Source organism: Pholcus phalangioides, unplaced genomic scaffold (assembly GCF_987345545.1).
Source record: "Pholcus phalangioides strain wild (caught in Gottingen) unplaced genomic scaffold, Ppha-v1.0 ptg000024l_1, whole genome shotgun sequence".
Classification (NCBI taxonomy): domain Eukaryota; kingdom Metazoa; phylum Arthropoda; class Arachnida; order Araneae; family Pholcidae; genus Pholcus; species Pholcus phalangioides.
The window spans coordinates 16414464-16428574 of record NW_028301616.1 but is presented as its reverse complement, the minus strand read 5'-3'; the positions used below and the strand labels follow the sequence as shown (position 1 = coordinate 16428574).

Sequence of the window (14111 nt, the reverse complement as noted above, 5' to 3'; positions counted from 1 at the left end):
AAAGCCTTTCAGCATCCAACCTGGGAGAGCCACCACGCAGAGGTCACAACAGCAGTAACCAACTCCCCAGAGCAATCAGAAAAGCCAGCACAAAGTGACGTCCTACATCACTTTTCCGGGGAAAAAAACGTATTATATGACATATTGCTGCAAAAATTACGGCAACAGAAAACACTACGAACATCAATGTTCGTCAATAGGATACGGAGCAAAAGGTAGGATAACCGATAATACATTGATACAGATAACAGATTTACATTGATACAGATAACAGATTTACATTGATACAGATAACAGATTTACATTGATACAGATAACAGATTTACATTGATACAGATAACAGATTTACATTGATACAGATAACAGATTTACATTGATACAGATAACAGATTTACATCGATTACGGATACCACGCAGCAATAACATGCCTCCATGAGATAAAATGCAGATGGCAGAAGAAATCATTACGAACATCAGTGTAAATCAATACGATGCGATGTGTCAGTGTTAAACAATAATATTCACACGTGTAGGATAAAACATGTTGCAAAGGAAAAAACATGCGCAAAATAAACATGTTGCTATTGAAATATGAAAAGGATGACACATCGGAAATCATTATCAACATGAATGTCCATCTGTACAATTCAGAGCAATGTTATAGAAAACAGATGGAGGTAGATATCCCATGTTTTTCCGAGAGAAAGAAAATATATATATATATTCTACAATCACTAGCATCACTGTACAAGAATCACACATAGAATCACTACACAACTAGAATCTTGCATACATTCATACAAGGGCCACAGAAGGCGAATTGCCCAACGAGGTGGCTGAAAACATTTGCCCATAAGAAATATGCATGTCAAATCCGTATGAGAAAGTGAGTGTTAGTGACTGTTTTGTTGATTAAAATAGCCATATGACAGATCAAGTGAGCGAGTTACTACATGAGTAAGTGACCGTATACGTAACCGAGGGAGTTACAGTTACTCACATGGTCACTCACTCACTTATGCAGTCACTCACATAGTCAATCATTCAGCAGGGGTGGAATGTAGCAGCTGTGGTGGTTGATTGGTCATACAGATGGACTCACACACTGGTTAACCCCCCCCCCCCCCATCTCCATCGTCGCCACAATGGTGGTTGGCTGAAGTTTATTTTCTGTGGTTCCCGACTTCGAAGTGTGACTGTGAGCCGATCTCCCCGTTAAAAAGTCTCGCCACAGGGAGCAACAGGCCCACAACGGTAAAATCTTCAATCATTTACAATTCACTCATAGTTATAAAAATTGATGGCAGGTGGCAGCACTACACATAAAAAGAGCATTACACAGAAACAAACTTTACGTTAGGGGTTCACACACGAACATGCACATTCCAACATACACCAATTCGTTAGAAGTTCCGCAGGTACATGTGAGGTTTAGTAGTAGTAGTAGGGGGTGGAATGTCGGGGGCAAAGTTTCCATAAACCACAAAATGTAAATTGATTGATCATTTTCTGTTGTTTTTTTCTCATTCGCAGCTTCGTCAAATCAGGGCCCTGGAACAACAAGTCCCTCGCTCCTCCACAAGGTCTCAGGCAACCATCGCAGGTTCGATGTCGGGTTCGGAGAGGAGCCTCCAACACGCCAACTCGGTCAACCGGGACGCCAGGCAACAAGCCACGCCGAGACTCCAGCACGCCAGCAAGAGGGAGGTCCGGACAGCCAAGAACCTGGCCATCATAGTGATCTTCTTCATGATCTGCTGGTTGCCGCTGTACACCGTCAACAGCGTCCAGGCGTTCTGCTCCCAGTGCGTGGTCCCGAACTACCTGCTGGACGCCTTCATCGTCCTGACGCACGTCAACTCGGCCGTTAACCCTTTCTTGTACGCCTACCACATGAGCGACTTCAGGATGGCGCTGAAGAAGCTGTTCTTGTGCATGGGCTGCTTCGTGAGGACTAGACCCAGGGCGCCTGTCGAACTGGAATCTTTGTCGGCTCCGGCGCTGAGCAAAATGGCTGCCAAGATGGCTACTAAAACCTATGAGCGTAATGGCACGCGGTGAAGGCCTCCTGGTTGAGATGAAACGACAGTGTCGTGCCCAAAGATGACTCAATGCTATACTCTTCGTCACTGGATAACGCGTATTGCAGCGAGACAATTGGAATTGGCGAACCTATGTGCGTATTCACGTGCGCGGTGCACCGCTGTGCTTTGAGAAACGGGAATTAGAACACCTTGGGCCAGGGTTGTGCAACCTTTCCAGGCCGAGCGCTAGATATGCGATATGGCTATCGTCGTGTTCCGTGGACTTTTTTTTACGGACCACCTTTCGTGGGCCGCATTTGTCCCGCGGGCAGAAAGATGTGCATCCCCCTGCTATGGGTCGTCAGCTGAAGTAGATGCAGATATTGCCGACATCATCAGATTTCTCAGGCAAAGCTTCTGATGAGGCAAAAGATTGTGGAATGTTTTGCAATTTTGCATATTTTTGACTATTGGTATTGCTCGTGAGGGTGATATATATATATATGACAGCCGTACACAATACAAACCATACTAATTATTACTTCGCCGCGAACCAACTCCGATCAAATTCGCCATACAGCAATCTACTGCCGATCGGGTTGAGTCGAAAATGAAGGCGCCATCTATCGGTGGCCGCGTCAGGTTCGATAGCGAAAGCGCTTGTCATCCACGTTCTTTTTCCAGGATCGAATCCGCGGGCCTGACGGTATCTTTCGTGGTGGAACATCTTACCACGTCACTTTAGCTCGGACCACCGCCCCCTCCCCCCGATCATTTTCGCCAGCTTTTTTGGTGACAAATAACTCGTATTTCCTTGCATAATCATAATTTCTCATTCTCTCACGGCCGCGCACGCGCTAACCGACAGGGTTGCCAATTTAAAAGCTTGCTACAATATCGTAACATACAGGGTGTCCCATAAATTCGTGAATCGTTCAAAAATGAATGAAAATTGAAGGAACACCGGTACATTTGAATGCGATATATGCGGAAAAGTCATTATTATTCTCCTCGCAACCAGATCGTGGCCAGCCGTCTCTGTCTCAACGGAGAGATGAAGCAGGTGGTCGGAGAGGACCTTTTTGCTATGCTGAAGCTGTGCGTGTATTTCACTAACGTGAAGTTTTGTTTTTTGTGTAACGCTTTTAAAGTGCCGCCATCTATAGTTCGAACTATGGGGGAAATGCGATGAATAGGGATCGGATTTCCATGACCTAAAGATGGTACGTCGTTGCTGATCAGTAACGACATTTCAGTCGACGGCCTAGTGATGTGTGTGGCCAAGTGAGTGTGCGATTGACTGTATGAGTAAATCAGTCAACGTATGAGAAAGTGAGTATGAGTGACCGAATGAGCAAGTGGAAGGTCGTAGCGAGGGGGAGGGATTTGGGTGTCTGGTCCCCCCCCCCCTCGAAATGTGAGAAAATGACCAAAAAAAAGGGGAAAGAAATGGCAAAATTTATTGTTCTATCACTTTGGTCCCCCACCGAACGAAATTTCTGGCTACGGGCCTGAGAAAGTGAGTGTTAATGACTGTTTGGTTGATTAGTGATCACATGAATGATCAAGTGAGTGACTGTAGGGTTTAGTAAATGATCATATGAATGATCAAGTGAGTGTGGCTGAATATGACACTCCAGAATCAATCTCTATGTGGCTGAATATGCAAATCAGAGTCCTATAAAAGAGCAAGGGTATACGACTGAAACCTTTACGAACGTTTCGTACACCGAAGGTGTTGAAGAAAGGTTCTGGTCCAATCACTCCTGCCGGACAGGATTCCCGCTCCCTCTATCGACGGAAATTCGAACTTTTTTCCTCAAACCGCATTCAAATACAACAATTCCTTCGATTTTTTAGCAATTTTCGAAACTACTATTTGCGAATTTGTGGGACAACCTGTATGTAATAATACATATATAGTATTATCGTTGTTCTCGTTGCTGTCAAGTGTCTCGTTGCTGTCAAGTGTGTACAAAAGAACAAAAAAACAGTGTTGGATTTTGTTTCGAAATTGTTCGTAAACCCCCGAAGGCCAGGAAGACTTAATTTTCTTCGTCATTTATACCGAAAATTCTTGAATGTCAAGTTATTTTTTTTTCATGAATTTCATTGCCAAAAATTTACTGAAATATCCATTCCTTTTCCTCTCGTTGGCATTTTTTTATGTCGTGCGTGTCAACGTCTATGTATTTTACTGATGTTTAATATATTAAAAAAAAACGAAAAATCTTTTCTGTCATTGCGGCGGTGTGTCATTCTTTTGTTCGTGATCTTGATGTCAATTGAAAATAAAATTCTAGCATCACGATTGTCATCAATATAGAGCCCGGATCATATGCCTTTATAAACTGGCCCAAAAGTGCATATAAATGCATAAAACCACCAAAATTTTGGAATAAGTGCGTATTTTTTGCATTTTTTCCCCCTATTAATCGTGTCGTAATATATTTGCGGGATCATTTTTATTCTTCGAATTTCATCGAATTTTTTTACAATTTTTTCAATATTCCCTAATGAATATTTGTTATTTTTCAGCAATTTTGGAAATGCGTATTTTTGCATTTTTAAATGCTTTTTCATTTTCTTTTTTTTTAGCGCATATTTTTTTTTTAGTTTTACTGCGTATGTTTTTCCTTTTCTCTTAAGTTAAAACCATACTTCAATGCTTTTGATAAGGACATTTTTGTCATGTTTGTGCACATTTTTAGGCCAACTTCAGCATTTGATAGGCGTACAGGGTGATTCAGAAAAGATGGGGGAGGGGGGAAACTTTAAGAGGTGATAGCCCCCCCCTTCGAAATAAAAGTGGTTCCCCCCCCCCGAACGAAATATCTGGCTACGCCCCTGGGGGGGGGGACTATAAGAGCTGATAGTACACACCAATACGAATAATTTTGATCAAAGAATGCATGGGCTAACATGAAACGCAAATGCGCTAGCGCGTTTCGAAACGGCCGCTCCGCAAACGTTTAAACGGCATTCCTGTTGAAATTGATCGGGAGAAAAAGAACACCATGCATGCAAATGTAACCTGAAGAAGAAACCGCATGCATCCGTTCTGGCAATCCTTTGTATGACCTGTATCAGACCGAGAAGCAAGAAAGGATCCCGTTTCGCACAACTGGCGATGCAATGCAAGCGCGCAAATGCTTTCGGATTGGGCAACCGCTCGTGGGGAAAACGATCACCGTACATTCGCGCTGCCTCTGTGGTACTTCCGTTTGCAGCTCCGCAAATGAAATGCATGTCTGCTTTTTTCGGTATTACTAAAGTGCGCCATTATCCCGTGCACGGTTATTAAACACGGTTGCACACTGGAATAACTTCACGGGGCTGGCGTCCGCGGCTTTTATTCACTGGTGACGCAGATTTGCATACGGTTTCTTCTTCTTCAGGTTACATTTGTATGCATGGTGTCCTTTTTCTCCCGATAAATTTCAACAGGAATGCCGTTTTAATGTTTGCGAAGCGGCCGTTTCATGTTAGACCCATGCATTATCTAATGACAATTGTTTGTATTGGTTCGTACGTACGTACTATCACCTCTTAAAGTTTTTCTCCCATCTTTTCTGAATCACCCTGTACACAGGATATAATGCTGAATAGCATTTATGTGAATTTTTTTCATATCACGTATATTTTTTTCAAAACACTTATACATGCCCTTAAGGGCATATACTGTAAAATTTCTTTTATCTTTTTTTTTTATTTTATGTATATTTTTATACTTTTAAATGCACAGCATATTTCCGCAGAGGGATATGGGCAATATGCATGTATGGCTTAGTAGTATATGTACAAGGTTGTAAGTTTTACAGGCCTTCGATTTGCCGCTGTGGGGATCGAGTGGTCACAATAACGGACACGCATCGTGAGGTGCCGCTGTGGTGGTCGAGTGGTTATAGTGACGGACTCGCGATGCGAGGATCCGGGTTCGAACCCCACAGTGGTGGTCGGCTGAAGTACGTTTTCTGTGGTTCCCAACTTCAAGGCGCAAATGCGGGCCGATCTCCCTGTTAAAAAGTCTCGCCACAGAGAGCAACAGTCCTACAACGATAAATCATTCAATCATAACACTTCACTCATAGTTAGAAAAACTGGTGGCAGATGGCAGCACTACACATAACAAGCATTAGAGAAACAAAAAAAAACACTTCACGTCAGGTTTCACTACACGTACACGCACATTCCCGCATGTACCGATTCGTTGATGGGGGGGGGGGGGGGGTTGCGAGTGTGGTGTAGCAGTAGTAGGTAGGGCCTCCAAAAAATGGCTCGGGTATCCATGATGTTCTTAAGTCAGCCACCTCGTTGGGCAATTTGCCTGTTGTGGCGTTGTATTTGTATTTGTCCCGGGTACAACCCCCCCCCCCCCCAGTGGTGGTCAGCTGAAGTTGTTTTTCTGTGTTTCCCAACTTCAATGCGCGAATGCTAGCCGATCTCCCCGTTAAAACGTCTCGCCATAGAGAGCAACAAGCCTACAAACGATACAAATATATTCAATCGCCACACTTCACTTCGGAAATATAGATGGCATCACTGAAAAATCAGACACAACACTAGATACGTACTCAGACTGTTAGGTGCACTTCCGGCACAACTCACTGGGCAGTAAATTTCCCCATGGCGATAGACCAAAGTTGCCGCTCGGTTTGAAAGAAAGAAAGGTCTTTTTGATTCAGAGCGGTATATTCACCGACATGGCTTAAACTATAGTCACACAATTTTTTGATAAGAGATCGACACGGATTGGTTAAATTCAGGTTTTTAACCGATCTATATTGATCTCTTATCCAAAAATTGTGACTACAGTTTAAACCACGTCGGTGAATACGGCCCTTAATCGCCAGTGTTGCGTGCAATGAATTCTCAGCGATGCAGAAGACTTTGGATACCATTGGCACTGCCTGATCTCCGGATGGTACGAAGATAGAGCGATCTATTGACTGACCCACTTTGCTACTGTTCGGTAGGGCAATGAAGATGCACCCGAAGCCTCTTTTAGTCCTTGGTGACAAATTGTCTGCTTCCGAATTCAGAAGCCAGATGGGCAGCACCAATTTACCATACTATTGGTACAGCTCTCTGGTTGGTTATTAGCGTTGGTTTGTTACAAGCTTAGTAGTGTTGACATCCAGGTAACTCTGAGCCTCACCCTCGGCTTTGCCCTTCAATCCTGCCCTCAATCACGTCTCGCAGTAATCCGTCGAGTCGGAGAACGTGTCTAGACCAGTGTAGGTGTCTTTATTTAATCTTTTCCAGGATTTGGTGATTTCCCCCAACCTGTGCTAATTAACACTTAAATGGCCGCATATTATTTCCTGTAGGCTTAACTCTAAGACCGGCGATTTTCTCGTTTGGAAATGAAAAACAAATACATATAGGAAATTAAAAACCAAGAAATCTCGTTGCCGATCTTTTTTACGTCTCATCATTGAAACACGAGAAATACATGCGATTAATACACGTGAATTTGACCTTTTCAATGTCCAGCGTATGCGCCACATCTCCAATACTTCCAATCGTTTCCCGTCTCTCTTGTTTGTGGTCCAAGTCTTCGATCCGTACATAGTGCGGCAGACTATGGTATACAGTTGAATCCCGTTATAACGAACTCCAGGAAACCGGAAAAATCACTTCGCAATAACGAAATTTCGTTGTAAAGGAATTCCATATGTTCACATTTTTCCTACGTAAACTTATCTGAGGAATTTGAAAAATTTTCGTATAAACGAGATTTTCGCTATAACGGTATTCGTTAAAACGGGAATCGACTGTATATACCTTAAGCAGGTATTTCCGTAGTTTAATCGGTAAGTTTTGGTTTGTTAACAATCCTTGTGTTTAGTACGGAATCCTTGGTTAGCAGGGGCGCGCGAATTTAGATCTCATATCATTGCTGCAGTATTTGCAACTGTCTGTGATGAGGCTCCCCGAATTACTTAAACGGTGTTGCTTGTTGTAGTCGTTGACGTTTAATTGATGAGCTTCCTTGCCTATTGACATCGTTTTCGCTTATATTTATTTTCATCCTTTACTTCTGGACCTTGTGGTTAATATGCTCGACAGTGGTCTCATCAACGTTGCCGGGCATCCTGCCAATAGCGCAAGGTCATCTGAAAACTTTATCGTTTCTACCCATTCGGATACCAGCATTGTATTCGTCAAAATCCCAGTTTAAAATTAGTTCTGGAAAATAATTAATTAGTTAAATAGTTATAATTAGTTCTCACATTCCAATTACGTGCTGCCTAAGCTTATTTTCTGAACGACATTCTCAATTATTAATTTTATACATATTTACAATCGCTGCTTGAGCTAATTTCGAGACCTCGCTTTATTACGTACAAGTCGGTTATGACATACACTTCCTAAATCACCACCAGACCAACCGTGACCCCCGCTCTGTCATAAGCTGGTCCGCTTCAGGAGACGTGGGCCACGGTGGAGAAATCCAGTGACATCCCAGACCAGCAAACCACCCACACCAAAAGTCACAAGCCAACCAGCAGCAGGACCCCTCATACAACTTCACCCCCCCCCACGCTTCCCCACTTGTTGTACTTGAAATGATATATCAACAGAAAGATATGGGGGGAACATGGGCAGGTGCAGAGACGCACATCGCCTGCAGACCACGAGTAGGGCCCACGAAAACTAGTTATACAACTTATATATATATATATGTACACACACATTTGAGCATATAGACAATAATGCAATTATGAAAAGATACAAAGGAATTGATGAGACACAAAATCACCGATGTGGTATGTTACGGGTCATTCAAGTATTACGTCAGCATCGGGGGGGGGGGGGGGTTCGGATTTGCTGACTTCTGATAATAAGGGGGGAGGGGGGGGTTTGAAGGTTGCTTACGTCATTAACCACCCCTTTTTGAAGATATGAAATATTCTAAACTGCTGACGAAATTTTGCTGACGGGGGGGCTGTCTGCTTACGTAATACTTGAATGGCCCCTTATAACCGAACTCGACTGTATATACAAGAGTTTGGCTCTCAAGTGGCAGAAATCATCCACATCTCGCCCGCGGACTGAGAAGGTCCCTGCTCTAAAGAATTCAAAAAACCATTTAAAACTAATATCATAATTGCGTAGGTAACACGTTCGGTCCATTAGCGCATCCAATCGTTAACGCGAGGAATTTCCCGACTCCGTAGTGCGTGATCACGTGTCAGAAATACACGGTGTTGATGGTACGGCACCAGGTAAAATGCAACGACACACATAAACAACATTTTCCCCTCTGACTTTAGCGCAGTTTGGCAAAAACCGCGCCCGAACCCTTGAGGATATAATTGTATTCCCCCTCTACGTTTTGCAAGCAAATGTGTGTATGTTTCTCTTTTCATGCTTTTATGTCTTCACGCGACGGAACATTTACCCTTTTAATATAGATACAGGCAAGGTATTTATCATTGCTGTTTGCCCGATTAACGAGAGTTTGACGTGTTTGACCTGAGTCAACATGATGGCATGACTGGAGTCTGTTGTGTCCAAAAAAAAACCCTTTAAATACCGTATAGTTATTGTGTTTTTTGACGTTGATGTATCTCTAGGAAGTGTCTTCACGCATTTTATGATTCAATTATCAATTTATCAATTAATTAATCGTTTTTATGAAGTTCTATTCGAGAAAAATGCGGGCATTTAATCAGGTTCAGACGGGATTCGGAAATTTCGACTCCGACATTTCATCTCAACATTCGTCTCCGATACATTTCTACCTTGGAAATTTTTCCCCTGACATTTCACCTGCCCTGACCGTATGAGTTACCGAGTGCATGGCCGTATGGCTGACCAAGTGCGTCGCCGTATGAGTGACCAAGTGTATGGACGTATGAGTGACGAAGAGAGTGACAGTATGATAGGTTAGGTTACATCCCAGAAGGGACAGAGCCCGGGTCGTGTCTGGTTTGACGGAGTATGATAGGCTAGTGTCCATATGAGTGGCCACACTCACTTGGTCTCTCATACAGTCACTCATCCACTCCCTTGGTCACTCATACAATCACTCGCCCACTCCACTCGCCTCCTTCCCTTGGTCACTCACACAGTCACTTACCCGCTCCCTTGATCCACTCATATGGTCAAACACTTAAGTCACTCATACGGTTTGTTTACGGTCATTCATTCATACCGTCACTCACACTCTCACTTGGTCCACTCACTTCATTCACACGTTCGGGGCAGGCAAAATGACCGATGCAAAATATCCGGGGGCGAAATGTACCAGGAATGAAACGTGTCAGGGTCGAAATTTTCGTAAACCGGTTCAGATTTGCCGGAAAGAAACTGACAGTGGTTTTCAGAAATCAAAGGCATTCTGGCTGTAGATTAGTGGCGCAAACCACAAAAATTATTTAGTTTGCTGTCGTATTGTTAGTATAAAGTCTTACCAGGGAATGACGCTTTTGTTTATCCCACCTTGCCAGATCAATGCTGTACGCAAAACAGCTACCTAAGTACTTGTGGGCAGAAGCAGTGAATACTGCAGTATATATTCTGAACAGAACACCAACAAGTCAAGCTCCAAATTCTACCCCATATGAACTTTGGACTGGAAAGAAAAATTGCCTGAATCATCTCAAAATTTTTGGAAGCGAAGCGTTCATGCACGTTCCGGACTCTCAAAGAAAAAAACTGGAACCCAAAAGTAAGAAGATGATTTTCGTGGGATATGATAGAGACTCGAACAACTATCGATTATTCGATCCGAATAAAAGAACTGTGACAGTGTCGAGAAATGTCAAGTTCAATGAAGTCCATGATGTGAAGATGCTTCCCTCAACATCCAAGGTACATGTCATTCCGGATGAAAACAATGATATAAGCCCGAACTGTGATGAAGATATGCAAGATGATATGTCTGATCGCGAATCTAAGAATCCTGATCCCGGAAGAGAAACCCATAGGTACAATCTTCGAGATCGATCTGCAATAAAGTCTCCTTCTTACTTCGAAGCGAATGTGACGGAAATCGAAACACCTGTTTCATATGAAGAGGCGATGTGTTCTCCTCAGTCACAGGAATGGAAGAAATCGATTAAAGAAGAAATCGATGCTCTTGAGAAGAATGAAGTTTTTGACCTTGTCAATTTACCAGATGGCAAAAGGACTGTAGGTTCAAAATGGGTATTCAAAATTAAATATTTCCCAGATGGAAAAATTAAGAAGTTTAAAGCAAGGCTGTGTGCAAAAGACTTTTCGCAGATTGAAGGAATTGATTACTCAGAAACCTATTCACCAACTTCAAGATACGACACGATAAGGGTTCTGTTTGCTATTGCTGTCCAACGCAATCTCAAGATAATGCAATTTGACATAAAGACCGCTTTTCTCCATGGTGAAATAGAGGAATAAATATATCTTGAGTCACCTCCGGGATTAACAAGCGATGACAACAAGGTGTGCAAACTAAAGAAATCTTTGTACGGTCTGAAACAAGCTTCAAGATGTTGGAACAAGAAATTCTCAGACTTTCTAAAAAGTTATGGTTTCGTACAATCAGTTGCAGATTCTTCAGTTTATTTTGGGACATTCAAAGTGAAGACTGTGTTACTAGCCCTTTACGTAGATGACGGTTTACTATTTTGTGAAAATGAAGACATCCTCATCGAAATCGTCAATAATCTAAAGAACACTTTTGAAGCTGTGGTGTGTGAAAAGGGACTTTTCGTTGGTATAGAGTTCATTGAGAAGAAAAATTCCATCTTCATCCATTCGAAAAGTTATATTCATAGAATGCTGAAACGATTCTCTCTTGAGAATGCAAATCCTGTCAGTGTTCCTGCGGATCCCAATGCTATAATATCTGCAGACTCAACACCACTTGAAAAAGGTTCAGTACCTTACCGTGAAGCAATCGGAACATTAATGTTTCTAGCTATCACTACTCGTCCCGACATAATGTTTGCCGTTAATATCGTGAGCAGATACCAAGAAAATCCTGGATTGTGTCATTGGAATGCCGTCAAAAGAATCTTTAGATACCTGAAAGGTACATCATCGTACGGAATCGAGTATACACAACAGAGCTGTGATGAATCAACCTTGGTTGGTTATTCTGACGCTGACTTTGCGAATGATGTGGACACTCGAAAATCGACATCAGGATATGTGTTCAAGATTAGCGATGGAGCTGTGACATGGGCTACCCAAAAACAGTCAGTTGTGTCTACATCAACTACAGAAGCGGAATACATCTCTGCTTCGACAGCTGTGAAAGAAACTCTGTGGTTAACTCAACTTCTCAAGGATTTTGGTGAAATTATTAATGCCGATGGAGTACCCTTGTGCATTGATAACCAAAGTGCCATAAAACTCATCAAAAACCCGGTATTCCATAAGCGAACCAAACACATAGATGTTAGGCACCATTTCATAAGAGAAAAATATGAGGATAAATCCATCTGTGTGAAATATGTTAAATCAGTTGACCAAATAGCCGATATTTTCACCAAACGCCTTCCAAAAGAGAGGTTTGAAAAATTGCGAAATATGCTCAATGTGAAAATTTCATGATTATATATATATATTTTTGACAATGTTTGTTTTATATATATTACCTGTAAACCATAGAATTGGTGGGAGTGTTGAAGTTTTATATTCTGCTGGTTCACAGAATGGCAACTCTTCTGTTTTGTGTTTATCTTGTACAATTTACTTTTGATATGAGTGGCAACTATCAGTCTTGTTTACGCAGCCATACTGTACGGTTGTATCTGTCTATCTCTCTATACAATTAAACTTATATAACGGGATTCCCTGCGCCCAGTCAATGTGTTTGACTATGAATTAGTTTCATAATTTTCACAGAATAGATACGAGTAATGTTGGATAGATACAAATAATATCGATCAGGTGCGAATGTGACGAATAAATGAAAAATCGTCAAAAGTACAAGGTGCAAATATAGAGTAGGGAAAATGTGCACTTCAAAAATATTTACAAGTGAGAAAATACCTTTACAAATTTTCCCATGTAAGGTGCCCAATTTGCTTGGGTCTCCTATATTTTCTCAGAGAGTCAGTGTCATAATCAACAATCTCCCTGAGATGTTCAAATTGGGAGTTAAGCATACGATCGAATTGATCATTGTTTAGTTTCTTAATGTATGTGAAGATATGCGGTATGCCCAAAGTCTTGTCTTATGTTTATTCCACGAACGAACCAAGGGGCTCCTACAAATCTCCTAAGAATTTTATTCTGTATGGTCTGGAGTTTTTTGATATTCGTTTTGCAAGCGCGTGCCCAAGCTGGCGAAGCATAGAGTAGAGTAGGTCTTATTATGAATTTGAACAGGATGATTTTGTTCTTTAAAGAAACTTTCGCCTGTGGAAAGGTAACGCGGTTGAGCATACCCAAGATTCCGTTGGATTTGTTTATTACATGATCTATGTGTGAAGAGAAGGAAGGATTTTTGTTAAGAATACAGCCCAAATATTTTATTTGCCTGGCAGGGCTTAATGATTCTGTACCAATTCTCAGGCGCCTACTTGGCAGCATGCGACGCCTGGTAAACTATAAGAATTTGCATTTATCGCTGTTCAGTCGAATGGCAGATTGCTCGCACCGGTACTCTATCTCATCCATTGTTTCCTGTAAGTTGTCAAAGGCCTGATTTGCGTCCCTACTGCTGCACAAGACTGCACAGTCATCTGCAAATAGGGAAATTATTCCATTTTGCGGGCTAGGTATATCATTGATATATAGAAGGAATAATTGTGGCCCCAACACACTGCCCTGAGGCACAGAGGCATGAATGAATTTTGTCGAAGAAAGTGTACTTTGTATTTTGACTTGAAAAGTTCGGCCCAAAAGATAGTGATAGAAAAATGTTATCATATGCGAAGGCATATTTAAGTCAATGAGTAAGGAAAGCAATGCAGCATAGTCACAGCGATCAAACGCTTTTGCTATATCTAAGAATGATGCGGCCACAAAATCGTAGTTGTTAAATGAACTCTGAGACTCTAACTAGCTGTGTTACACAGGAGTGCTCAGGTCGAAACCCATGTTGTTCGGGTCTGATCAATTCGTTTTCATAAATGAATTGGTAAA

The 14111-nt window shown here is 42.0% G+C and overlaps 1 protein-coding gene across 1 annotated transcript in view; it reads left to right on the top strand.

Annotated features, from left to right (window-relative positions):
- The window catches only part of LOC149068854 (adenosine receptor A1-like), a 77909-nt gene extending 74751 nt beyond the window's left edge, over positions 1 to 3158 (top strand). Inside the window, exon 2 of the mRNA XM_089251105.1 lies at positions 1534 to 3158. Coding sequence (XP_089107231.1) covers positions 1534 to 2061 — 528 coding nt within the window. The 3' untranslated portion in view covers positions 2062 to 3158. The remainder of the gene's footprint in view (positions 1 to 1533) is intronic.
- The last annotated feature ends 10953 nt before the right edge of the window (positions 3159 to 14111 follow it).